General features: G+C 43.2%; 1 protein-coding gene and 1 long non-coding RNA gene across 11 annotated transcripts in view; one reads left to right on the top strand and one right to left on the bottom strand.

The window, feature by feature from the left end:
* The window catches only part of FBRSL1 (fibrosin like 1), a 762,210-nt gene that overhangs the window by 702,840 nt on the left and 31,981 nt on the right, over positions 1-27,389 (top strand). For 4 of the 10 annotated variants that reach the window (XM_083589754.1, XM_083589750.1, XM_083589745.1 and 1 more), the window contains exons 8-11: positions 15,634-16,030; positions 16,580-16,833; positions 23,919-24,145; positions 27,280-27,330. In XM_083589754.1, the coding sequence (XP_083445880.1) occupies positions 15,634-16,030; positions 16,580-16,833; positions 23,919-24,145; positions 27,280-27,330 (929 nt within the window). Of the gene's footprint in view, positions 1-15,633; positions 16,031-16,579; positions 16,834-23,648; positions 23,810-23,918; positions 24,146-27,279; positions 27,331-27,389 lie in introns of all 10 variants that reach the window. The other 6 variants (XM_083589746.1, XM_083589752.1, XM_083589748.1 and 3 more) reach the window with 4 other exon arrangements.
* On the bottom strand, positions 7,731-22,567 carry LOC310751444. The gene is made up of 4 exons (XR_014542504.1): positions 21,275-22,567; positions 15,228-15,417; positions 13,700-13,830; positions 7,731-11,968 (listed from the first exon to the last, which is right to left on the bottom strand). It is a non-coding gene; the product is annotated as an uncharacterized lncRNA (long non-coding RNA).

The following is a 27,389-nucleotide window of genomic DNA, read 5'->3' as shown; positions in this document are numbered from 1 at the left end:
ATATATTACTATCAGCATGTGGGTTGCATGTTACTAAAGCATTGTGCAGTCCTTGGGCTGCCTGTACATGAGCAAGAGTCAAAGCACATGGGGAGGACTTTACACCTTTTGCCAGTCGCTTTCCAGGCCTCTGTGGTATAAGCACCCCTGATGTAGTCAAAGGAAGGCCATAAAATCCGATTTGCCTAGCAGAGATTAGGTCTCACTGCCAGATGTTTACTCAGATGCACTGAAGAGTCAGGCTGCGTGAATAGGGCTTGCTAAATTACCTGGGGTGGATTTTGGGCGCAGCCAAAGGCACATACGTACAGTATACTCACCAGAATAGTGTAAGGATCATCCACTATTATGCTGTGTATGCAGGAGCCCCCAAGTTAAATCCCTTGCATCTCCAATTACAAATAGCATGTGCTGAGGAACACACTCAACCTGAGCCCCTGGAGAACTGTTGCCCATCAAAGAAAACAATATGTGGCTAAATAGATAAGTGCATTTGTCAAAAACATTAGAAAGTGGGGAGGGCATGAGGAGATGAACTCAACCCAAAGGATGTAGTGTCTTATTTTAAAGGTATGTCCATATGCTTCCAGAGGTAGCTAGTGCTCATTGGGATTGGTGGGGCAGAAGACAGGGAGCCCAAACAGTAATTTAAGCCATAGCCAATGACAGGCAGAGCCTGTCATTCTTTTTGTTATGTCCCCATCCTCCACCCTACAAGAGTGATAGCGAGACCAAAGAGGAGGAAGCTGGTTATCAGTATGAAAGCAGGCAGGTGGGGGCTTGCTGGGGACACATTGAGATTTGTTTAGGCAGTGTATGCTCCTCAAGATGACAAATACAAAAATTCCAATGAGGATGTCTTCTGGTAATGGGAATGCTGCTGTTCTCTGGAGTGCTGAACCTCCTGTGTTCCTTATGCCATTAAAGGGGGAGGAAGGGTTGAGTAGGCATCATCAGTTGGAACAGAATTGCTGCTTTAGTCCACACTGGGTTTTAAGTCAGCCTGGCAGATCCGTTCAGTGTAGCAATAAGAAAAGGATTTAGCATTTAACCTCTCGAAATTAAACCAGGTGTTAACATCAGTAGCTCAGTCTTATCGGAGCTTTGCCGGAATAACAAATTGTGATAAATGTACAGTTGTGTCTCCTGATTGACCTTGGGAGACGGATGGTGGTTGTGTGGGGGTTTTCCTCCTCCCACATGCAAGAAATTAGCTGAGCTTTGACAGATGCCTGTTTATTTTGAAAAGTGTTTATTTTTTATTCACACATTACTTTTTTTCAGATGTAAGAGTTACTTGTATTTCTCCTTATATTACCTTTGTGGTGGGGGTGTGTGAATCATAGACTCATGCACATCCTTGAACCAATATGAATTCTGTAATATACTGGTCTGACCTTGAAGAACTACCATCTGCTAAATTTGTGGTGGTGGGGGCAGTGGAGAGAGAGAGAGAGAACGAACAGCATGCCAATTGAGCAAGCTAACCACTGCCATGCCTCTGACCCTCTCAAAAACTCTTCCTTTACACTGATGTAGTTTTTAAGTGACATTCTGAAACAGCCTTTTCTTTCTCTTCTTTTGGCTCTAGTTACATTATGGGCCACCACTTCTTCCCCGTTCAACTGTGTCTCTCATGTCTCACTTGGAACCCTCTTTCTGCAAAATAATTCTGAGAGCACTGCCATTTCCCACAATCCCCTTGAGCAGTGCAGCTACGGCATCATGGGAAAAACAGAATGGCAGATGCTGGGAGACTGCTCCTCACAGAATATTTGCCCCTCCTTACTGTTAAAAAGATGGGATGCAGGTGGCACTGTGGGTTAAACAACAGAGCCTAGGACTTGCCAATCAGAAGGTCGGTGGTTCGAATCCCCACGACGGGGTGAGCTCCCGTTGCTCGGTCCCAGCTCCTGCCAACCTAGCAGTTCGAAAGCACGTCAAAGTGCAGGTAGATAAATAGGTACCGCTCCGGCAGGAAGGTAAACAGTGTTTCCGTGCGCTGCTCTGGTTCTCCAGAAGCGGCTTAGTCATGCTGGCCACATGACCCGGAAGCTGTACGCCGGCTTCCTCAGCCAATAAAGCAAGATGAGTGCCGCAACTCCAGAGTCAGCCACGACTGGACCTAATGGTCAGGGATCCCTTACTGTTAAAAAGTGTGTTTGTGTGTGTTTGTGTGCATACTCCTCTGTTGTGTTACAAGGTCAGCTCACCCACTGAGGATGCTTTGTCAAAGGGCCCCTCAAAACGGCCCTGTCCTTCCATATCCCAACTCTGCAATGGGTTCTGCCAGGGGAAAGTTCGGGGTTAAGAATTGAGGTCACTCAGTGGCTCATTTCCAAGGGAGCATTGCCCCTGCACGCACACGTCTCAGTTTAGTAAAGGATATATCCCTCCCTCCCTGGGTGGTTGTGTGTGCATGCATCTACATCTGCTTAAGAGAACAGATGGCCTAGTTTGTTTGCTATGTGCGTAAAAAGTGGCTCGAGTTTCAGCTGAAGAATGGCTGCCTTCAGGTTTCCCAAAGAACAGTCTGTTCTATTACGATGAGCAGTAATTGCTCTTGGAGGTTTGTGCTATTGATCAAGTGCTGTGGGTTCAATTTTAGAGCAAAGAGTTGTGTTTGGGATTTAATTGGAGTGATTAATAACTCACAGCAGTGGGGCAGGAATCAATATGGATTTCAAACAGCAGAAAGTAGCATATTTTCCTGCTATAATGTGGCAACTGACAGTTTGTTATTTGCACTTACTTGACTAATTAAAAGCCCGACATTATTTGATATATAGGAGCGCTGTGTCTTTTTAAAAGGTCCAGACATTGGCCTGAATGCTTGAATAAGGTTGGATTTTAAAAATGCTTCAGTTACTTTAAGAGGGTCTAAGAACCTCCTCCTCCATGTATTGTTTTGCCTGCACTGCATAAGGCCCTCCTTAGTAAATACAAAAAAGCTTTTGTATCTTTTTGTGGTCAAGGCTATAGATTGCCTCTTACGTCATTGGTCAGGCTTAAGAGCAGGACTGAAGGGATTTAACTCTGCTGTGTTTGATCCAATGTTAGAGCCCAAGATTAAAAGCCTGCATGAAACTTCCAATCTCATTATAGAACCAGCATCCACAGTAGGTGCCTTGGTTGAAAATCCTGTTTCGGTTTTGCCTTGGACCACTGCCAACAGCCGCCATGCTATGCAAATGTACCATGACTTACTTTTCTGGGGATTTGAACGGCAATCCTTACCTTTATTTCTTGGCCCCAAACCTTCAGTTCAGCGCCCATTTCCATTCATCTTTTTGTAGCTTTGGCATGTCGTCATGCATGCTTACAGCTAACACTCCTAGATATAGCATGTCAGAATCCAGGAATCAAACCATCTTATTAAAGAACCACAAAAGCAACAAATCACCATCCCGTGGATTCGGTTTTAACACTGTCGGGGTCCTTTTCTGCAAAGAAATTCCCACTCTTTGTGCTGGACATTTTCCCAATCCAATCAAGCTTCTTCTTTTTTTAGGAATAAAGAACTCTGAAATGCTTCAGTTTTCTATAGTGACTTGCCCCAAAGCTGCTTGGTGATGGAGTTGCTGTCCATTTAGGTTGCAAACATATTTAATTGTTTGTTGATTCAAAGGTAAAGCTTATAAAGAAGTGATACATATTTGATCGTTGTGACACATAATCCCAGTGGGGTTTAAGATACTTTAGTCTGCTCAAGGCTGCTAATGCAGATGGCTCAGGCTGGGACTACCAAGCACCACATGTAAAACCCATTGAATAAAACAAAGTTTCAAAGGGGCAGGCAGTAGGAATTTGAGGAAATGGTTTAATGGTGGGCTATTTGTTTGTATATTTATTGGCAATTATTTGTCTGCCCTTCACCATAAGGTCCCAGGGCAGGTGATGACAATATAATGTACAGCTATGAAGCAAATGAATAAATCTATGACCATGATAAAACAAGTAAAACTGTTCCAAATGCATAAATTCAGTACAAGAGGTGAGTCCTGCAAAACAAAATAAGTTGATTGTCTAAGGCCAGGTGCATCTTCAGCATATGGCGTAAACTGCAGGGCAAAGATGGTAGGTCAGGGGTAGGCTACCTAAGGCCCGGGGGCTGGATACGGCCCAATCACCTTCTCAATCTGGCCCATGGACAGTCTGGGAATCAGTGTGTTTTTACATGAGTAGAATGTGTGCTTTTATTTCAAATGCATCTCTGGGTTATTTGTGGGGCATAGGAATTCGTTCATCCCTCCCCCCCAAATATAGTCCAGCCTACCACATGGTCCGAGGGATGGTGGACCAGCCCACGGCTGAGAAAGGTTGCTGCCCCTGGTGGTAGGTACACCTCTGTGGCAAAGGAGTTTCAGAATTTAGGAGTTGCCACAGAGAAAACCCTCTCCTGGGCCACCGTTCCCCACACATCATAAGGTGGCGGAATTCCCTCTGCTGGTGTTAACATCCAATTCTGTTGGCAGCCAAGCTGGTGCCAAATGTATTGCTCTGCTTCCTTTCAACCGCAAGCAGTGTGACCGTCATGTTTGGGTAGCCCAGTCCATACACACTGCCTTTTGCCCCAGATAGGTCACTTCAGTGCTGCTAACACAGCAAAAGCAACATAGGAGGCAGCAGTTATGAGTTACCGGTCTCTGCAGCCACAGCAGGTGCTGTGATTCTCCAGCAGTTTGACTTTGCCCCCAGGGCTGCACTCCATTGTCTTTCTAGACTGATGGATGCCAACAACTTGGAGCAGGACTGGATATAACTCAATAGCATTAATGTGAACACCTTGAACATCTTGAATTGGGCCCAGAAATAAATTGTGAAGCATTCTTTTTCTCTTTGAGTAGATTGTCCACAAGGGAAGCTCTCATTTAACATGAGGCTTTCATCCAGTTAATTAAATAAATTCATTTAATCATAATTTTTGTGACTAAGCCAATAGTTTTGAATAAAAAGCACTATTTGTTTCTAGATGGTGCATGTATATGATGCCATGTTAGAAGATGTTCCTGCCACCTGCAGATTTCATTAAAAAAAATTAAGAAAATAATAATTAAGTTTTTGTTTTTTTTAAGGAGGAGGAATTGTCTGAATCAGGTATCCTTTTAGTAAACTTAAAAATTGGTTTAGTTTATCTAATACACCTAAACCTTAAAAGGGTTTTAATTGATTTAGCAATTATTAAAGTAAAGATTGTGGCCTTAATTTAAAATCTGGTGTGTTTCTCCAAAAACCACATGCTCCTACATAGTGTCATTTAAGTGAGTGGGGTAATTCTAAAATACAGTCTTTTGAAGCATGCAGACTCAGGGTCCTAATTCACTTAGGTGATTTTGAAAGCTGTTTTGAAAACCAGTATGGGGTACTGGCTAGAGTGTTGAAAAACTCAACTTTAAATTGTTCTCGGCTATTAAGCTCCCTGGGTGGCCTTGGGCAAATCACACTCGCTCATTCTAACCCACCTCAGAGAGTGGTTTTCAGGCTAAAATACTGCTCTGAGCTACTGGGAGGAAGGGGAAGGTGCAGACGTAATAGAGATAAACGGTAGCCACTTTCGCATCACAAAACACTGTGCAGAAGTCTTGAAATTATGTTTTTTCAAAACCTGGGTGCCTCCGAAGAGAAAGAAAAGGGGTGCACTTGGAAGCAGATTCCAAGGACCAAGCTGCCAGCCCTTTGCCACGGTTCCTTTCCTCAAGAAGCTTGAAGGCTTGTTACAGCCCCAGCGTACAGCAATCTAGCAGGTTAAATGACTTGGGCAACACAGTTTATTAAAACTGGCAAGTGCTCGCTCCAGTTCTTTTCCTGATAGTCAAGGCTGTCGGAGAGAATAATTGACAGTGGCAGCTGTTCTGAGGGTGTTTTAGATTGTTGCAAGACGATTTGACTTGACAGACAGCTCCGTACCAACGAACTGAAGTGAGAGAGGCTGGATCCAAGTCCTTGCGGAAGGAGCTTCCTGTTGAAAAAGAGAGCAAGCAAAAAACCAAAAAAATGCTAGGAAAGGCCTAAGTTTGGATCTGGTGACGCTAGGCGTTGCAGAGTGCCCTTTGCTCCAAAATGTGATTCAATGTTTGTTTTGTTTTCAAGATGTAAGATGCTGAATGTTGTTTGATACCTAAATGGTTGTGGAGTACATGTAAGCATAGGGCTGTATCCAACTGAGTTCTACTTAGAGTAGACCCATTGAAATGAATGTCTCTAAATTAGTTGTGTGCATCAATTTCAGTGAGTTTACTCTGAGTAGGACTAGCATTGGCTACAGCTCCTATGATCCCACTGTCCATATTTTCTGACCCTTATTTTCCAGAAACAATCCTATTTTCTGGCACCTGTTCCTGGTAAACCACTGTCCATATTTTTGTCTTTGTGGGCTGGCTTGCAAAAATGTTTAGTGTGAGTGCTTAATGTTTTCATTCTTCAGGGTTCATCTCCCCTCTGTCCCAGGCTCTCTAGAAGTTAATTTTACACACTGCAGCTTCCGAGGTATATTTTAAATTGCTGATAACATATTGAATGTCTTTCTCAAGTATAGCCAGAAAAAGCAAGCACTTTCTCTTCAGACTTTGATGAGCAGTCTGTCGTAGAATGAACAAATACAGCAAACACCAACAAATAAGAGGTTTCAGGAATGTCCAACGGTCTGAGGAGGGGCTTGGGTAGTGTATTAGAATTGGGGTGTTGCAAGTGTTGGAGAATGAAACCACAATTGCAGGGGTGAGTTTGACCTTCATTGGGGGAAATAGGCGCCATTAGCAGATTATTGTGCATTTACCTTTACTGCTGTTCATGCATGCAAAATTGCCATATATTGAGTCAGATCATAGGTCCATCAGACTCAGTATTGTTTACAGTGACTGGCAGGATTGCAGACAGGTGTCTCTCCCAGCCCTATCTGAAGATGCCAGGGATTGTACATGGGACCATCTGCTTCCAGAACAGATGTTCTGCCATTGATTTACAGCCCTTCCCCTTGACCACCGGTTCTAATGCCTGCTATGAACCAGCCTCTCACGTTCAAAATCAGTCTTCCAGTCACTATTTGGAAGATTTACATGGGTTATCCAAAAGGGTCTGGTGAGCAGGTTTGCTTGCTTAGTTTGGCTTGGCTCACTTGCTTAATCGTTTTATTAAACTGACCCCTAATTCTTGGACTTAGATAAAGGAATTGAAGGGGTGCTTGTCAAATATGTAGATGACACTAAGCTGGGAGGGGTAGCCAATGTAGCAGAAAGATAGAATCAGGTTTCAAGATGATTTTAACAGATTGAAGAACTGGGCCCAAACGTAAACAAAATGAATTTCAGTAGGGGCAAATGCCAGGTTCTACACTTAGGATGAATCAGCAGCACAAATATAAGATGGGGGACATCTGGCTTTGCCAGTAGTACATGTGAAAAGGAGGTGTTAGTAGACCACAAGGTTAACCTGAGACAGCAGCAGCAAAAAAAAAAACCTGATGCTATTCTAGACTGCATCAACAGAAGTATAGCGTCCGAATCAAGCCAAGTAATTGTCCTACTCTATTCTGCCTTGGTGAGACTTACACCTGGAGTTCTTTGTCCAGTTCTGTGCACCACAATTTAAGAACGATATTGACAAACTGGAACATGTGCAGTGGAGGACAACCAAGATGATCAAGGGTCTGGAAACCAAGCTTTATGCAGAATGGTTGCAAGAGCTGGGCATATTTAGCCTGCATTAGAGGAGACTGAGAGGAGATATGATAGCCATCTTCAAATATCTAAAGGACTGTCACATGGAAGAGGGAACAAGCTTGCTTTCTCCTGCTCTGGAGGGCAACACTTGAACCAATGGCTTCAAATTGCAAGTAAGGTGAATCTGACTAAACATACAAAAAAAACTTTCTGACACTAAGAGCTGTTCGACAGTGGAACAGTCTCCCTCGGAAGGTTGTGGACTCCCCTTCCTTGGAGGTTTTTAAGCAGAGGTAGGATGGCCATCTGTAATGGATGCTTTAGTTGAGATTCCTGCATTGCAGGAGGTTTGACTAGATAGCCCTCTTTGATTCTATGAAATAACAAAACCATTCAAGGGAAATTAGAACCTTCACATTAATAGTAGTTATTGTTCTGTCTATGACTGGTGTGATACCTAAATAGTGAGATAAACAATGATTTTCAAAAATTAAGATACTTCTGCATTTCCAGTGTGAGCCTTAGACTTCTTGCACTGGAAGGGAAAAGCCAAAATTACACACACATTTGCCCTTTTCTGCTTTTGAGTGACATTGTTTTTAAAACACAATATAGAGGTGGGGGTTGGAGTTAAGGAAAAAGTGGTACCCCCTCCAAAATCTCCCACAAAAGGCAGCTGCTCTCTTTTGCTTCCCAGAAAGATTAGTGTTGTACTTGTCATTTTGCCTAAATGCAAAAGGGTCATGGTACTCCAGATGTCGTATTATTTGGACATTTCTCAAACATTTCCAATGATTAAAGGAAAGTTTTTTTAAAAAATCAAGCAGCATAACGGGCAATAAAAAGTGACTGCCATGTTTGGTTAATTCCTCAATAAACATTATGAAAAATACGCTACTTTTGGCATTTTGTTATGGAAGAGTGGTCTTAAAGTAAATACATTCTAAAAAGAAAATAATGCAAAGTTTCAGCAAGTCATTAAATAACTAGCATATCCCTTACTCTGAGAGAATATAGGAAGCTGCCTTATACAGTGGTACCTCGGGTTAAGTACTTAATTCGTTCCGGAGGTCCGTTCTTAACCTGAAACTGTTCTTAACCTGAAGCACCACTTTAGCTAATGGGGCCTCCTGCTGCCGCCGGAGCCCGATTTCTGTTCTTATCCTGAAGCAAAGTTATTAACCTGAAGCACTATTTCTGGGTTAGCGGAGTCTGTAACCAGAAGTGTATGTAACCTGAGGTATCACTGTACTGTATTTTAGCTTCTCAGTTTATTCTTCTTACACTTGATTTTAGTGTTTGTTTTTACACTGTAAGTTGCTCTGAGTCACTTCTGTAGGGGGAAAGCAAATAAATATTGGCATCTACAACAACACTGAATCAGACCATTGATCCATCTAGTCCAATATTTGGTATTCTGACTTGCAGTAGTTCTCCAAGGTCTTACTCTTTCCCATTTGTCCTACTTGAGATCCCTTTAAATAGGAGATGCTGAGAAGTATGCCTGAAGCATTCTGTATGCGAGGCATAGCTCCAGTATTGAGCTATGAGCCCTTCCCTAAAGTTGATCCAGTCCAGCATGTAGCATGGTGGCCCATCTCTGTGAAAAGAAACACCAAGCCAGGCAGATGTAGCTACAGTCTTCATTATCCATCATGCCACTGAGCTTTACTCCTGGCAGACACCATATCAGGGCCAAGACCAAGAAGCATTGGGAATTAACCACTTAATTCTCTTCATAGTGCCAGGCTGAAGATACACTGTTTCATCACCATCCATCCTACTTGTGCCCACTGCCATTCATCCACATCTGCCCTCTCTACTCTGATTAACTTTGGGAGGCACCAAAGGGCACCTTGCCTATACCTTCTTCAAACCTGGGCCCATTCTTTGACCAACTGCTAGGGTCTTCCTTATGAGCTCCAATATTTCTTTATAGTAAGGCACAGTGTGTCAGAAGCTATAAATTTCAAAGTCACCCAGGGCAAAGGGCAGGGAGTCTTCGTATAACGTATGACAGTGGTCATGCCACAGCCTGCTTTTTTCTTTGGCTATCTAGTACTAACACCAGTGTAGTCCATTCTTAGATGTGTGCTGCAGCTACAGTAGTTTTAAGGAAGCGGCGAAGGCCACACACACATTGCAGAGAGTAAAAGGTAGTGCAATGCAGGGGGATGCAGAGGCACAGCTTTTCCTTTTATCAAGAAACAAGGAAGAAAATATTTGATTCTTTCCAATCATGATTTTTTATGCATTTATAAACAGATTGCAAAGAACATGCACCTCCCAAGTGAGTGAGAGGGAGAAAGGGCTGCAGGGCTGGAAGTGATTTTGCCCCAAGTGTTGTTTGCATAACTCAGCAACTGCTTATAGGAGTCCTCAAAGAGCAGCTTTTGTGGATTTTAATCTCTTGCACTTGAGCAACACTTAATCAGCTTTGAAGCAAATTCCTCTAACAGAACAGGTTTAATTTGTGTCAGGCCCTTTTCTGGGAGGGGCACTGTGCTCAGTCTACTGGTGTGTATGACATGTTGGCGCATGTCATTTAAGAGTGGCAGGAGGGGGTACCAGTGAAAGACTTGTGCTTCCCCCCTCTCTCTCTGTATAGTTTAGAGCCAATTTTAAATACCCCAAGTTGATTTCCCATCAGCTGCACTCAGCAGTTTTCCTTTAGACTTAGCTAAGCCCTTGAAGAATTTGCTTTCTGCTGAGAAGTCAGCATAACAGGCTAGCTAGCGTCCATCCTCCACTCACAAATCTGTGGAATCTTAAATCAGAGTTACTGAATGTCCTTGAAAGTAATAGCATAATCCGCTTTGTGCACTTCTAAGTTAGGATAATAGTTTTTGTTCATTATTTCTGTTCAGACAAGTCAAGCCAAGGATCTTGACTTCGGGGCATTTTGCAAAAGTGTAAGGCCTACAGTGAGCCAAATGAACCAATAATTTGACTTGATAGAAGGCAGCTTCCAATGTTCAGAGGCATTGCAAAAGGAGGCAGCATATTCCTCATTGCAGCACATATTTATGCACACCCTCTTGGGTTAAGCCATAGATTGGCTGCAGACATCAGTAGGGATAGTAGATATTTGCTTATTTTATTGTACCCCACTGTTCTTCTGAGGAGCTGGCACACATGATTTCCATGCACTCTGCTACATAGGCAATTTACAGGACTGAAGCTCCTTAGCTTTGACCACAAAGCTGCATCCCATATGAGCCTCCCCAGCAGCTGAAATCTCTAGGTGCCATCACCTGTGAAAATTAGGTGACAACCAGAGATAGCATCCAGTTATGAACGGGATCTGTTCCAGAGGCCCGGCTGTATCCCAAAAATTCCATAACTGGAGGACTGCTTCTGCGCATGCATGCGCCGCCGCAGAGTGCTTCTGCGCATGCGCAGCAAACCCACTTCCAGATTTGACGCGTTTGCAACCAGAAAGTTACATTACCCAAAGGTAACATAACCCGAGGGTCCACTATATTACATTTTCTGTGGTGGCACTCTTTTAATGAAACTCCCTCTAGATTCCCTGGTAGGGATGGAAAAGGAATCTGTTTTAAATGACTATATATGGAATTCAGCAGTTACAACCCAGCTGAGCATTGCATATGTATTATACATAAACATTATTGTATATTATTTACATGTATATACAAAAATTATATCCAAATAATGTTCCTATTTTTAGTGGAGCTGGTTAGAAAACAACCCTCTTCTCATCCAGATCAGGGAGTGAGACATGAATTGGAAAAAGAATTTGTGTGCATAAGCCCAACACTGAGATTTCTAGAAAATCCCATCCCTACCCTCTGGTGCCTTCTCTGTCTTACCTCTTTTGGACTAGGGGAAAATCTGCCCTGTTTATCTGGGCTTTTAGTGGCATAATTTAAGTATTGGCATTGGTTGCCTTTCCCCACCATCTTGTCTGCTCAGTTGCACTTAACGTCATCTTGCAACTGGTTTAAATGCTGCCTTTTTATGCATTATTGTGTTTATGCATTGGCATGCTTTTATCTTAACTGCTGCATTATTTTATTATTGTTCTGGTGGGGGCGTTGTGAACAGGTGTAAAGCCACTGAGAAACTTACAGGTGTTTTTTTCTCCCTCTGTTGTTTCCTATTGGAACTGGATGCAGGCTCAACTCCCACAATTTTGGCTTTGTCTTTCATGCGATGCATGCCTGTTACTCAGTGGGACCTGGTCTACAGGGTTATCTTCTTCACGATGGTTCTTCCACTCTTGGCTGTGTACGGCTTGGCTCCTGGTCTTCATATCGTCTCCATCTTTCATTTTCCATGCTGGTGCCCTTATCAAAGGAGTAAAGTACTTAGGAGGAGGAGTGCTGCTGCGGTTTCAGCTTTATTCAGAAAATACAGCAAAGCACGTCCAATAAATTATGATAGCTGGGCATCCATCTCAAGGCTAGCACCCAGGACATAGGCCCCATTCATGCAGCGGATGAGATGGCCTTGTATGCCATTGTTCTCCCATGTGTAGAATAAGAATTATAGCCTTTTTATGCCTTACAGGAGTGTCACAAGGACAAATGCATTAATGGTTTGGAAGTGTTCAGATATTGCAATAAAAAGAGGCAGGATCACGTAAGACTGTGTGATGGATACCTCGTGGGCTGTTGTACACAAATGTTTCTATAATGAGAGACTGTTATGCCCTTTGTTAAGGAACGTTTTGCATCCTGGGATTCTAGTTAGAAAACAAGCAAAGTCAGCATGCTAAAAAAAGTGGGAGGGGGACAATGTTGTGTCTGGTTGTGGGGGGAGTGGGAAAGGGCTAATGCGATCTAGCCTTCAGTGTGGCTCGGCAGATACACAAATCATTGTAAATGTCAGATACTCTGTGAAGGAAAGAGCTAAGCTGACGTGAGTTCAGCTTTAATTAAGGTTGAAATATTGGAGCTGACTGTTGAGTCTTAGGCAAATTGGCTCAGCCTGTTATCATGAGGCATGAAAATTAACTACTCTAGAACTTGGTAAAAATAAACACATTTCTATCATTGGAATGTTCCAGTATAGGGTGGTGAATATCATGGTTGTTTATATCAGGGGCCAAAGGTCAACATCTGACGCAGAGTTTGCTAAGTGGTCTGCTGAGGCCCTCAGCCATTCTCAAGGAAAATAGGAAGCTTGAGAACCGCTGGTGCAGCTGATACTAAGTTAGATGGACCAATTCTTTTACTCAGTATAAGTCAGCTTCCTATGCATTAGCATTGCCTGTGCTTATCAAATCATGAAGGAACATGCCCAGAGGGCCTCTCTTCTTTATGGTAATTTTACTTGTTCTGGGACTCTTGTCACATCAGTGAAAAATAGCTCATCAGGTTTTCCATGTGGAATGCTTATGCCGATTCATTTGTAGCAAATCTTTACTGATAGCTGCAGTGGTTGTGTGCAGTGGCGTTAGCCACGTTGAATCATGCTCAACCTCCACCTTCAGTTCTCAAGTTGGAGCTGTTTGGTTATGAATAGAGAGTGCCAATGACAGGTGGTAACAGTAAGACACCAGATAGGTGCCCACCAAGATACAGCAGCCTGATATCTGTGAGTGTGGGTTGCATGATTGGCAAAGTTAAAATAAGGGGGTGGGAATAAACACTTCCCAAGAGATTGTGTTACTGGTACTTTCAAGGGACCTTCTATTATAGCTGTTGGCATGTTTCTGGGTCCCCCAAAGTATTAGAGATTATTAAAGCTACATTACTGTACATGGCTACTCTTCTCGTACAGCATCATTCTCAAACCACCCAAATAGGCACCACTGAATTTTTAATGAATCATTTAAATCTGTTTTTTCCGTCATAGTCTTTGGTCTATTCGTTGCTGAGGTGGGAAAATGGTGTTTGAGCTTTCCCAGTTCAGACAGCAGGTAGGAGCTCACATAACTATCTGAATGGTGATCCATACCAGATAAACAATTGCTGCAGGAAGACTGGTTCTTGCCTTGCCTTCTCTACAACTTGCTCATTTTCTAAGCGTTTTTTGTATGGAGGAAGGATGCTGTGATTGAACAAAAATCTCACCTTTTAGGGAAGAACATTCTGTCATATTGCACCTATGGTCACAAGGACAGATGGATGGACAAATCTTTCAGATGTGGATTCTCATTTTTCCAGCCTAAAATTCAGTTCTCTAATTTCCTTATCTGTACACCCTTCCACAAAAAAATGTTTTAGGTCCATAAATTTTTATATTGTTGTAAACTGCTGATATATTTTTATGATGCAGCAGTATATAAACATTTTTATAAGCATAAATAAATCATACACATTTCTTAGTGCATTTCCCCCTAATATATACTTTTTAAGTTGAAGAAGAACAACACAGAATTTGAGGTGTGGAAATTTCAGATGAGATTCCTGCATTGCAAGGGGTTGGACTAGATGACCCTGAAGGTCCCTTCCAATTTTACAATTCTATTATTTCAGTATGTGAATTGATTCAGGTGGTTAAATTAGGGGATCCCCCATACCCAGCAGGAATTAGGCATAATCTCATTTATCAACACCACAAATTTAAGGAGTGGGTCTTTAAATTCCCATTTTACAGGTTGGGAACCAAGACTGAGTATTCCAAAGCTCCCAACATGTCGTTGGCTAATGTGGGAGTTCAGGCAAGGTCCAATCTTTGGTTCACTGAATAAGTCTGGCTCATTGTGGCCATAGCTGAATGAGTATTTAAATCAAGAAAATGTTTGCTGGGAAAATATATTTATGTAGCTGCTAGTTACCGTGCCACTGAAGTTTGATATATTACATACAGATTCTTTTTAAAAATTACAGCTTTTGAAGGGCCAGCCAAACAAAAAGTGTCCTTGGTGCCATTTATATTTATTATCAAGACCAGAACTGTACGTTTTAATAAAATGCACTTTATTGGTGGGTGCAAAAATCCAAGGTAAATGTGAGCATTACTGAAACTGACACAGTACAATGTTAGCTGTCTAGAAGAGCAGTGGGCATTCCTGATGGAAAGGAAATGTGTGTGTCTTAAATTTTGTAACATATACCTGCAAAGTTACCCACTTCCAAGCAGCTCTTGTCTAGTGTTGCTACTTATTTCTACCTAAAATGGAATTTGGTGGTAGACCTGGCGAGGCAGCGGTGTCGCAAGTGAAGTCTAAAATAGGATGTTAGTCTCACTGAAGAGATACTAAAAACCAGTTTTGGAAAATTGAAGCGTGGTGGTATAGGAAAGGGGAACTCTGCAGTTTTATAATGTCTATTTAAAAAACAAACAAAAAAAAAACAAATGACAAAACATACGAAGGGTAACAGGGCTGTTCAATTATTATTATTATTATTATTATTATTATTATTAATAATTTTTAAAAAGAATAGCCATCAAATGGGATTCAAAGAACTAGCAATCATCAGAATTCTCTCCTATAATCTGTTTAACATAATCAGCATTATATACCACATTGGGCAAATCTTGACTTACATTTTCAAATAGATTGGTTGTATTCCATTATCTAAGGAATGGTACCAGTTCCCCAGTGAATTTCTTACTATAAAAGAATCTGGGATAGTTAATATAATGTCAGTTTACTTCAGTTCTCTGCCACCATTTTTTCTGCCGTCCTCCTGTTGAAGGCAGAACTTGCTTCTTTCCAGTTGCTTAGAACCACTTGAGCCAGCCATAAGAGGTCCAGCAGGGAGAAGAATCCCTGGGCCCAACCGAGGGAAACTTGACCCAGCCTCTTGTTCTGTACCTCAGTTTGAGGGGACAACAAGGGATGCTGCAATTGGATAAAAAATCTCTGTGTCAATGGAAAAAACAGCCATGTAAATCCAGAATTCATGCCTGAGCCCTTGAGATGGTCTTGGCGGTAAATAACAACATGCTACTGCTAGACAATACGCTTAAAATCCTTTCCACCTTAGCATGCTGAAATCCAAATGCATCATCAGGATGTTTTACCACATAACTTTTGCCTTGTTCCTTGTTCTTGAAGGTCCAGCCTTGAATGACAAGGCCGAAGCGAAAGCAGGGAGCATCCCCAAGGTGTCCGGGCTGGAGCGCAGCCAGGAACTGAGCACTGACGTGCCCTTTGTGCTGCCAATCCACAGCCCCCCGCCGAACACTGTCGTAGTGACTTCCACCTCCTCTGCACCCACGTCAAGTGCTCGGGCAAGCCCGCTGTTGAAGAAAGAGCCATTGATCTCAGCACCAGCACCACCAAGACTCACCCCTCAGCCGCAGCCTCGGCCTCAGTCGCAACCTCAACCTCGACCTCAGTCACAGCCTCAGCTGCTGCCTGAGCTCCGGACCCAACCTCCAAGCCACATCCCCCCTCCTCTCAGTTACCCAGGGCTTCACCAGGTGGCCCACAACGGACTCAATAATATCAGGTGGGTAGACCGTGCTCACTTAGTGCTCTGATCTCTATAATCTTCGAGTGCAGTGATGGGGAATCTCTTGACTCCAAGTCCCATCAACCCCAGCCAGCGTGTTCAGTCCAGCAATAACTGCAGGGCCACATATTGTTGTGATATGGGTCAATTCCCATTTTGTTCATGCTTGCAATTACTTATTTCAGAAGGAGACAATGAGGAGTGGTTTGTAGTAGTCTTCAACAGGAGATTTAGGACATTGTGCCTGAAAAGTGTATTAGAAGACGCTGGGGTGGGCAGGGAATATCTCAAGACATGTTGAAGAGGGAGGAGAAGCCCAGTGATAGCTTATGTGAAAATGAAACTGAATGTCATTCAGGGGTTGCTACCCTAGCTCAGATTGGGAACATCCCTTGGGATCTCTGCTGGATAAGTAGATGGGTCAAAATATCTTTGATGGTGTTTTTGCCAGGACACTTTTACAAATGCTTTGGTTATTTTGCAGTTCTGCAGCCTTTCTAATGACACTTTCTCTCCCCACTCCCTTCATTTTTTTTATTTCCACAGCAGAAGCAGCAGCGCCAGCAGTGCAACAAGTATTAGCCTTCCAAAACACCTCCCCATCTCCCCCCAGATCCCTCCCCATCATTCCTCCGGCCCAGCGTTACCCCTCTCCATCTCTAACCTTGCTGCCTCGCATTTCCCTCTCAGATCGCAGTCCCAACACCAGCACCATCCGGCCATGTTTGCCACCCCTCCTACGCTGCCACCTCCTCCAGCGTTACCCACCAACAGCCTTGTGATCCCTGGTCACCCCGCAGGTAGGTCCTATCATCCCTCATCTGGGTTTTGCACTGAGATTGATTCCCCTTGTCACGCTCTGTAAAACCCATTGCTTGCAGGGTGTGGTTAAGGTGAGGCAAAATCAAAAGGAAACCACCTGCTCTGGTGGTCTTTTAAAAGCAGCAGGTACATGATTGTAACTGGTAACAGATACTAAACTAGACCCCCAAGACAAGTATTCACTCTGTACGTTGCCCATGAACCAGAGAACATCTCCTTCCGGAGAATGATAGGAATTCAAGCGGAAGCCATCCCCATAAATCAGGGGGTGCCCTCCCGTTGTTTTGGACTATGACTTCCACAACTCCTGACAGATGGCCATGTCGTCTGGGGCTGATGGGAGTTGCATTCTGCAACATGTGGAGGGCACCATGTTGGCTATCCCTGCTCTAAATGTTACAGAGGGGCAAAAAGAACGAATGAAAGTAAGCCTTTTAAAATAGAAGTGTTTATCTTTCTGTTGAAATTGTGTGTTTGTGTGTGGGTGGGTGTGTGTGTGTGTGTGTGTGTGAGAGAGAGAGAGAGAGAGAGAGAGAGAGAGAGAGAGAGAGAGAGATGGTTATATTAGAAGTGGCTCAAAAATATGGGAGGCAAAAATGAAAAGAGAAGACAGAAATGCAGAGCATGCTGTCTTGCAGCAGGTCAGCCTAGTTGTCATCTAGCCTGGGATTGTCTCCTCCGAGTACCAGTGCTTCTCCAGGGTCTCAGGCAAAGAGATGCCTTTTCTGTCATCCACTCCCTGATTGTTTTAACTGGAGATGCCAGGTATTGAATCTGAGACCTTCTGCAGGCAAGCATGGTCTCTAGCAGCAAGCTATGTCCTTTCCTGAACTGCACGTGAATCAAATACAGAAGCCTCCTACACCACCAGGCAGGGCATTTCACAACTGGGAGGCCACCACTGAAAAAGCCCTATCATGGGTCAGTGCACTGGGCAGCCACCAGCAACAACAAGAAGACCTTATCTTGTGGTTCCACTCTTGGTGTTGGGTGCACAACATTTCTTTGGAAACATCCCCACATTTCCCAAACATACTTCTTGTTAATGTCTTTTTTCAAGAGTTTTCATCAGTAATTTTGCTCTTTGCATTCACTTGTTGCTTCACCATCACACAAAAGAGAGCTGCAGTGCTCTTTGCAATACGTTTTCAGTTGCAGAGCAGATTCTGGAACAAGATCCAGTTAGGGAAAGGAGCAGAGGGTGCATTGTCTTGTGAGACGTTCCTTCCACTAAGGAGGGAAGAAGGAATTTGCATCTGGGAGAACCCTGAAGTATAGGCACAGCTGAGCAAGCAAGACTCTCCTATTAAAACCCAGGATAGCAGACAATAATCCTACCAGCAAAAGACAAATAGATCCCATCTTCTATATGTGTGTAGTAAAGTCCTGTGCAATTTTCTTCAGATAACACACACACCCTACATATCAGGACACTTTCTGGAGGGGACGGGGAGCCTAGCAATCACAGATGGTTAATAACTTTTATTTTTTTCCTAGCTACATGTCAGAAGTTCCCTGTATATCCTTAAATATACATACATTTCTGCTTCAGCCTCTGAAACACACCATTTAGTTTTCTCATTTGCCCACAGCTGTTCCTGTGGCAGCTGGAGATTTCTGTGGTGTTTTCACCCCTTTTGATCTGGCATTTGACTCTGTAACTAACCCAACAGGGATTAAAGTGGACACACATTTACACCAACACCCCCTTTCTGTTTCCTACAAAATCCAATTAACAAACAAGAAAGAGGGTAGGGGATTTCTAGCTGTTGAAAGCAGTGGTGCCTTCCATTTTGTCCTGTGTTTCCCTTTTGGAAAGTTCCAAACGTAAAACATGTGAAAAGGGAAAAGGAACTGGTCAAATATTGCTTTAGGCTAAACCATCTGATCAAGGAACTGGCTTCAAGCTGTTGTCCGATATTCCAGAGACTGAGAAGCTGGAGTAACTTGATTGTATGTTAAAGGCAAAAAAGGCTTAGAAACTTAGTAGAAAAAAACTACTAGAGAATGTTATAACTAGGATCACATCCATACCATATATTTAAAGAACAAGGCTTCCCTCAAAGAAACCTGAAAATTAGTTTACCACTCACAGCTACTCTTTCAAGCACCCATAACAAACTACAGCCCCCAATGATTATTTGGGGGAAGCCATCTGCTTTAAATGTGATTTAAATGTATGGTGTGGGGCAAAAATGGTAGAAATATCTGCCACAGTTCGAAGCTGGTTTGCAAGCCAATGTTTTCATTCTAACTGAGGTTTGCTGTTATGTCTGAATTCACAAACCTTTGACCCACCACAGTCAGGGCCGAGGCTCCACCTCAGGGGGCTGCTGCACATCATAGAGACAAAAATGAACTTGAGAAACTGAGCACTGAGCAGATGGCATATAAAAGCAGACAGGCAGCTGTGAACCACGGCTTAGCTGCTCAACACATAGTGTGGTTATAATTCATACCTTGGTTTGGCATGATTTCTGAACCGAGACTTTATCATGCAGCTGGGCTGGGCCAAAGCCACAAGAGTCATGCTGATATCTATATGCAGGAGGTGAACCAATGTTTGGAGGCAGCAATGGGCTGGATGTGGGCCACTCAATTGAAACTGAATCCAGATAAGACAGAGATGCTGTGGGCTGGCAGTTTTTGGGTCTAGGAATTGGTGAGGCACCCTGTTCTAAATGGAGCTCATTCCTCTTGAAGGAACAGGAACCTTGAGGGTACTTGAATCATCCAGGTCACTTGAAGTCCAGGTAGCTTTTGTGGCTAGAAGTTCCTTTCCTCAGCTACAGCTGGTCTGCCAGCTATCTCCATTCCTGGACAGAGATAGTCTAGCCACAGTTACCCATACTCTGCTAACTTCAGTGCTGGGCTACTGTAACGAGCTATTGTGAGAAGCATGGGCACAGGCAGGGAGGACAGCTACCCCACCCCCAAATCAAGTAAATCTATTAAAAAATACTTAACTAACTGAGATTATGACCCACCCACCCCATCATAAAACCTGCCCTCCCAGCATAAATCTTTGATAACTGTCCTGAAGTTGCAACTTGTTCAGCATACGGTGCCAGGGAGTGAGTGGGCATAACATCAATTCTTGGTTGCCTATTATTTTCCAGGCTTAGTTGAAGGTGCTTATGCTGGCATTTTCAATGCTAGGCCCAAATATCTCTTTCCATTCTGACCAGTCCAAGTTTTAAGATCTGCAAGGGAGATCCAGGCCTCCCAAGGGGACGGGGGGGGGGAGGTTTACTGGGAATTTGTATGTTTGGGATCAGTGCCGCAGTCCTTTAATTTTGGTTTTTTCATGCTATTTTTAGGATATTTTTTTTGTTAAGTTTGATTTTAATGTTTCTGTGTCCTGGAACCTTCAGGTGAAGGACAGTTTATAACTACTTTTAACTCAATTTAAATAATACTTTAAAGTGATTTTGAGGTACAAGCTGGATATGTTGTTGCCTGGATGAGTTCAGCAAGCAGAAGAAACTGTTTCTCTGACCAAAATGTCAACAACACAAGTTTCTTCTAATATTTATAACCAGGCCTGACCAATCAAGAGGCTTCATACTGCTGGCCAATCACAGGGGTCAGTGTTGCACACCCCCATTCCTTTTCTATTAATGAAGGAGCCCCTGAAGCTCGTATATTTTACAGGAGCTCACTAGGCTTTGTTCCAACCCCAGACCTTGATGTCCCCAGTTCAAGCCCAGAGTCCTGACACCTGTTGTATGAATCAGGAAATCTCTAGTCTGTAGTTGTGACCAAAAAGTCATGAATACACTAGGTTTGCTTAGGTATGCCTCTCTCCCTAAGCCTCAGACCATATGTGCAATATGAAGATAGGGATACTAATGCGTTTTAGAGAGCTGTTGCAAGGATACAGAAAGATAATATGTTTAATTAGTGGAGGCTGGCCCACTAGGGTGAATGAGGCTTCCCCACCAACTTCCGTTTGCTCTCAGGCAGCTTCCTCCTTCTCCTCAATCTTGGTGTTGCCTGTGTAGCACCTCCCTCATGGGGGAAGAGGTTGGGGATAAAGCTTGAATTAGTTGGATCTGGTTGTCATTGGCTCCACCTGCCCTCAGCCTCCCTGCTTTCTGCCCTACCAGTCCCAATACTCAACAGCCACTGCTGTATTTAGGGAGAAGTAGAATGCATGCTTTCATTGCATATGGTTCAAGCACTGGCACCATTAAGTTAAAAGGATACAGAGCATGTGCTCCAGCACAGACGCTGGAAATCAGTTCAGCAGGTGAGGGTAACAGTCTCTGAAGAAACCACTGTCAGCTGCTTTAGATAACAGATGGACAGTGTGTGTTCCGCCTGCCATGTTGCATTCCTGTTACAATCCCTTGGTTTAACTGCTTTGCCACTGCAGTTGCTGCTATTTGTGCCCACCCCCCCCCCCCCGACACTCACTTTTTGTTCTCTTTGCTGATAAAGAGGAAGCTGCTGTGTCACACTGAAGTCTGGAGTCAGCTGCAGATCCACCAGGCCAGCTCCAAGTCTTTTAAGGAAACTCGATACCCAGCTGCCCACTTTTAAATCCATTCCTCTCCGGCAATGCCCCACGGGGGAAAAAACAAATTGGATTATCTTTAAGCTAAACAGAAGTATCCGGTGTCTTAAAACAGGGCAGATCCCCCCCCCCCAAACACACACACAATTTTTTTTTATAAGTTAATAATCAATACATTGAGAGAAAAGTAGTAAAATTTTGCCCGAGTAACACATAAAAAGGTGGTGAGAGGACCTTAAAAATAAAAGGTTAGGTTATAAATAATATTGAAAGTAAACAGCAAAAGCAGAGTATGGGGGGAACTGAACACACTCACCAACCATAACTTACCTTCCCAGAGTGTAGAGAGCGTTCATTTGCCCTCAGCCACTTAACCCTGCTGTATACTGATTTGTGTTAACCCGAGTTAAAGTTAAGCAGTCTCTTTGTTGTGACATTTCATTTGGCTCTTGTTTTTCCCTTGCAAACTAGGTTTTAGCTATTTATAATGGAGTGTTTTACCCTGGATCTTGAGAATGAATGGTCTTTACCCTCACTATCATAATTTACAGTGATCACTGTTTATTATTAGTGCGAAATACTTCCTTTAGGGAAACACCACTTGCTTTGGGGGGCTCCTGTTCTTGAATTTTACACCTCAGACACCTACTGAGCACTGCAAGCATTAAAGCACCCTGAGGCCTTCCAGATACTGTTGGACTCCCAACTCCCATCAGCCTCAGTCAGCATGACCAAAAATCAGGGACAATGGAAGTTGTAGTCCAGCAACAACATCTGGAGGGCCACAGGTTCACCAGCCCTGCTTTAAAGGAATAAATGGTGGCATTCATTTATTTATGATATTTATATCCCACCCTTCCTCCCAAGGGAGCCCAAGCGAAGCTTAAATCATAGGTGTAAATTGGTCTCCCTTACTAATTGAATGGCTTGGCAGCAAAAGACTTGATATAACGTTGACAAATTTAACCCGGAAGACAGGTTAAATATTTTTATGGGCTGCATCCAACTAAGTTCTACTCGTGAGTAGACCCATTGAAATTAGTGGACCTATATGAGTCGTGCCAATTAATTTCAGTGGATCTGTTCTAACATTGGATACATCCCTATCAATGTTAGAAACTGGGATAGAAAAGCTGGGAGCCAAATCATTTCTGGGACCTGGGTTGTGGGCACCAAAACAGAATGTCTGCTTATTATTTTGATAAGCATTAACTAATACGCAATTCACATAAGAGACACATTGTTAATATCACATTTTTAGCATAAATTGTTAATACATTATTAATTTGCTGTTTACAATAAAAATATTGGCACCATACTTCCAGTTTTCAAAACACACTACTCTTTATTGTTAAACTTCTTAACATATTGTCTATCCTTAACGTATACAGTGGTACCTCGGTTTACAAACTTAATCCGTTCCTGAAGTCCGTTCTTAAACCAAATCTGTTATTAAACTGAGGCACGCTTTCCCTAATGAGGTTACCCACCACTGGTGCCCTTCCACCATTTGGCTTCCGTTCGTAGACCGAGGTAAAATTTGCAAACCGGAACACTACTTCTGGTTTTGCGGAGTTCGTAAACCAAATAGTTTGTAAAAACCGAGGTACCACTGTACTTTGAGGCTTCAAAGCACATACGTTTAAGTAATCCTTGAGTGTCAGCCAGGTGCAAAAAAAATGGCACCCAGACTTTTTGAGGTGCTTGCAAATGGAGAATCTTTAGGCACAAAATGCACCTGGTGCCCTGCTAATTTAAAATCCTGATCCCTATGTGTTTTATTATATTAATTATAATTTTTAACTTTTTATAAGCTTCCCTGGGAACCTTCAATTCAATTGTGGGGGACAGGTTTAGGGTGTTTTTGTTTTTTTTAAAAAAGGAGGGTCTACCTTTGTATTCATGTTTTCTTTTTTTTACAAAAAATATTATCTTTCAGCAGTTCCTCCAACCCTTAAATCCACAGTACACAAACTACAGGTCCTTTGCTTCATAAGTGGCAGTGTGCTTGAGAGTTTTGCTACGTGGAGATTATATATGTGTATGGAAAATGTCAGTGTGAAATGCTTCTGAATGCAGAGATAGACATGTTGGTGGGGTGGAAAGGAAGATGGGGAAAGTTGATGACACCCTCCACCCCTCGCTTAGGGTCTAATAAATCCTATCATGAATGTTTTTTGGGCTGGGAGGAGGGATGGGGAAGGGACACTTTGTTGATAACGCCCCAGTATGTTTTCTGCTGTGATGACTCATGGTGTTCTCTCTTGTCTTTAGATACCAGCCTGTTGATATCATTCAACCAACCAATCATGTATTGCCAGCCTCATTCGGGGATTCTGATTGGTACTTTGTCACAGGCATCTCTCTTACCTCCACCAATGAGTCCTCACGTAGAAAACCACCACAGCATGACCTGCAGAAACAGGGAATGCCAGGTGAATATCTTGACTCTTTTTCTTCTACGTCTTTTGTGAAACTCACAGGCCCTTGTGCCCTTGTGTCTTTTCCCCGTCCCCTCTCCCTCTCTCTCTCTCCCTCTTCTAGATCACGAGCTGCTCAGGCAAGAGCTGAATAATCGTTTTTTGGTTCAGAGTTCGGACAGGACCGGTGCCTCTCTTGGCCCGGTGCCGCTGCTGAGGGCGGAGTTCCACCAGCACCAACACACCCACCAGCACCAACACACCCACCAGCACACATTCAGCCATTTTCCATCCAGCCTGCCCCAGATGCCGCCCACTGCACCTCCCCTGGTGCGTACCCCCTCCCAAAATGTGAGGATAAGTAGAGACACCTCTGGCCAAAACAACCATGCCAGCACCAGCTCTTTGAGACGGACACTTTTCTGTGAAAAGTGCATCCTCGTAAGGATGCGTTTGTTTAAAGTTGCCACCTTCAGTTGCACTGTTTTCAAACTAGTATTTAATACAGTAAGTTTCCGTAGGTTGCAACCTGCTGCTTCTTCTCAATGGGCCCCACCACACGGCTACTTCTCTGCAAACCTTTTGCCAAGCTCTGTTTCTAGAGAAGGGGGTGCGACTTGTAATGTGGAATGGTCGTGCAAGTTTTTGCTTTTCTCCTCTTAGGCGTTTCAGGCAGCTGACATAATAGCATCTGGGCATATGGGAGGGAACATGCAGGCATGATTTCATATATCTCACACACTTATTGCAACATGGGCATTGCTATGCGTACTCCTGCGTCCCCCCCCCCCAGAAAAAGCAGTGGATATAAGAATATCCAGTGCTTTTTTTCTGGGGGGGACGCAGGAGTACGCCTACCCCTAAACATTTTGTGAGTCTACGTTTGGCCTCCTTGAGGCGCAGTATTACAATACATAGTGGAATATGCAGTGGAAGACAGGAGTGCCTGGCGTGCTCTGGTCCATGGGGTCACGAAGAGTCGGACACGACTAAACAACAACAATTACAATATGAGTAGGAAAATGAGAATACCCCTAAACATTTTTCTAGAAAAAAAGCACTGCTTATATCTTGAAAGTAAGATGGGAAGGGCACCCCACATATAAGCATGTCTGACTGTGACAGAAAGGGCAGGGTATAAAATTTTCATCATCACTGTGTATTTGTATGCCACCTTTACATCGTTAAACCATGCTCAAAATGGCTTATGGCATGAAAAGATTTACATAATTAGAAGAACGCAGCAACATTTTCATAGTCACAAACAATAAATGGAAACAGCTCAGTAGGTATACAGTAAAATCAAACAATCCCCACATAGTTCATAACAGCAGAAATTTAATATCTCCAAAATTAAATATTGACTCCAACTAAAACTCCCAACAATACATACAATAGCACCCTGCAGGACTCACAGGTAGGAGGGTCTCTGGCCCCTTAAGCAGAAGCAGCAGTTGCTGTAGCTGGTCAGTCATGCCCCCACCCTTCCCAGGCCAAGTGGAAATAGGCCAGCAAAGCAAGGAGCAGATCTTGCAGGATTCGCAGCAAAGCGAGAATCTTCTATGAAAGTAAGAGTTGAGAGGGCAGGAAATAGCTTTTATTGCAATAAGTTGATTGTTTTGTTAACACACGAGCGGTCAACATCATTGTGCAATAAACCTAATGCCACACTGGTTGACTCCTGCCTTGCCATAATAATTTGCCTGGGCTGCTTGGTTTCAATATTTTTGCATCATTGCCATCTATTGCTATACCACCCACTCACTAACTCAACATTTCACTGGGCAACCCAATTTTTCAACATGGGCTATGCTTGCTTATGGCAAGCGTGAGGGACTTCTTCAGGCTTTAAGGTTGTTTTACAGTTTCTTCCCAGACAGGATATCTGGAACATTCAAGTTGCTTTTAAATAATACCATCCACCCATGGCTGAAAGCTCCACCCCTTCACCAACTTCTCAGAGTCATTGGCCGTTCCAGCAAGGGTTTGTTTGATGGGACAACAAAACTTTAGCAGGGTCACAATCTAGCAAAAAGCTAGAGCTTTTCCTGCCTCCTTGGCTCTCAGGTTTTACAGCGATGCCATTTGGTTTTGTTCCTTTTCCACTGCTGCTGTTCTCAGTTTTGTAAATTCTCCAAACAGCCTTTTTTCACACAAGGCAATGTTTATTTATTTATTTATTGGTACATTGCATAAAGCAAGATTCAATATTTTCTCTCTTTTTGAAGGAACGCACTGCTTTCTTTTGTAGTGAAGCAGCAAATGTTCCAAAACAGGCATTGTGGGGCAAGCTCATAGGAAATGACATTTCTTGCCTTTCTTTACCACACTGGCTGCTGGTATGACGACATTGTTTGCTTCTAATCTGCTTAACTGCAGGACAATGAGAGCGATTTCTGCCTCCCCCAATGTCCATCCACAGGTGTTTAAGCAACGTGCAAATACCTCCCTACTCCCCTTCTTTCATAAAGCAATCTCAGAACTTTTCCTTGAAGGCCTGGCATGTTGTTTAAGAATCCTGATATCTGATCTTGCTGGAAAAAGAGTTCCCTTCCTGCCCACCCACGCCCTGTTGATGTCAAGCTAAAGAGTGAAAACAGCTTTGCCGCACCCTCTTTTGTTGTGCTTGAGCTCCCATCTTCTTATATTCCACTAAATGGGTTTATTAATCCTAATGCCAGAGCGGGTGGCGTTGAAACCGCCAGCTGCATGTGTTTTAGTAATTTATAGTATTTACACTGGAGGGTACATGACTCCGGTAATAACTGTAATTAACACAATTGCAAATCTGCTCTCCTGTATGGAGGAGAGCACACAACAGCTGGCTTGCTGAACGAGTGGCATTTCAAAGGGGTCATTGCTCGCCATTCTGCGCCTTCCCCCAGCACATCTCCCTTTTGCTTAAGATTGGAATGTGCACATTCTTCACGGGGCATGGAAAGAATACTGATGGGGGCACAGGTCAGGTGCACAGCGCAAGGGGACAAAACGCCAGGACAAAAAACATGAGGGCAGATCCACAGTGGGTGGATCTATCTTGCAATCCTGTCTGATCTTTCTTACGCCTTTTTCCAAGGAGCTGGTTGAGCTAAGTAAGGGCTGTGTGGTTTTAAAAAATGAGATGACTGCTTGAGTTCTGCTCCAGCACATACAGCTGTATCATAAAATCTAACTTTTAGAAATGATTTAGGGTGTTGACTGGCTTCTTGAGGAAGTTTGTAGGTGATGGTAAAGATTTATGTGCTAGATGACTGAACTTGCTGCTTCCCCTTGCAAAGGTGCAGGTTTAAGAGGCTGTGAAGTTTGGAAAATATACATGTGCCCTTAAAATAAAACTCCCCACTGCCACCTCCCCCCCCAAAAAACCCACTAGCTAAACTGGATCCTGTACACCTGGGAGCATGCTTCATTGTGCTTAGATTGCAATCCAGTGCTGAAGAAATATATTCTCATTTGTTTTTGTGTTATTTCTCTTTTTCTTCCAGTTCGACAAGTACGCTCCCAAACTTGATAACCCTTATTTTCGACATTCCAACGTGAGTGCATTTGTGGGTTTGGGTTTTTATTTTTTATTTGGTTTTGGTTTCTATGTTTG

The sequence above is a fragment of the Podarcis filfolensis genome, assembly GCF_964270895.1.
Source record: "Podarcis filfolensis genome assembly, chromosome: 16".
Taxonomy (NCBI): Eukaryota; Metazoa; Chordata; class Lepidosauria; order Squamata; family Lacertidae; genus Podarcis; species Podarcis filfolensis.
Note: the sequence above shows the minus strand (reverse complement) of the source record. Positions and strands in the feature narration are given on the sequence as shown.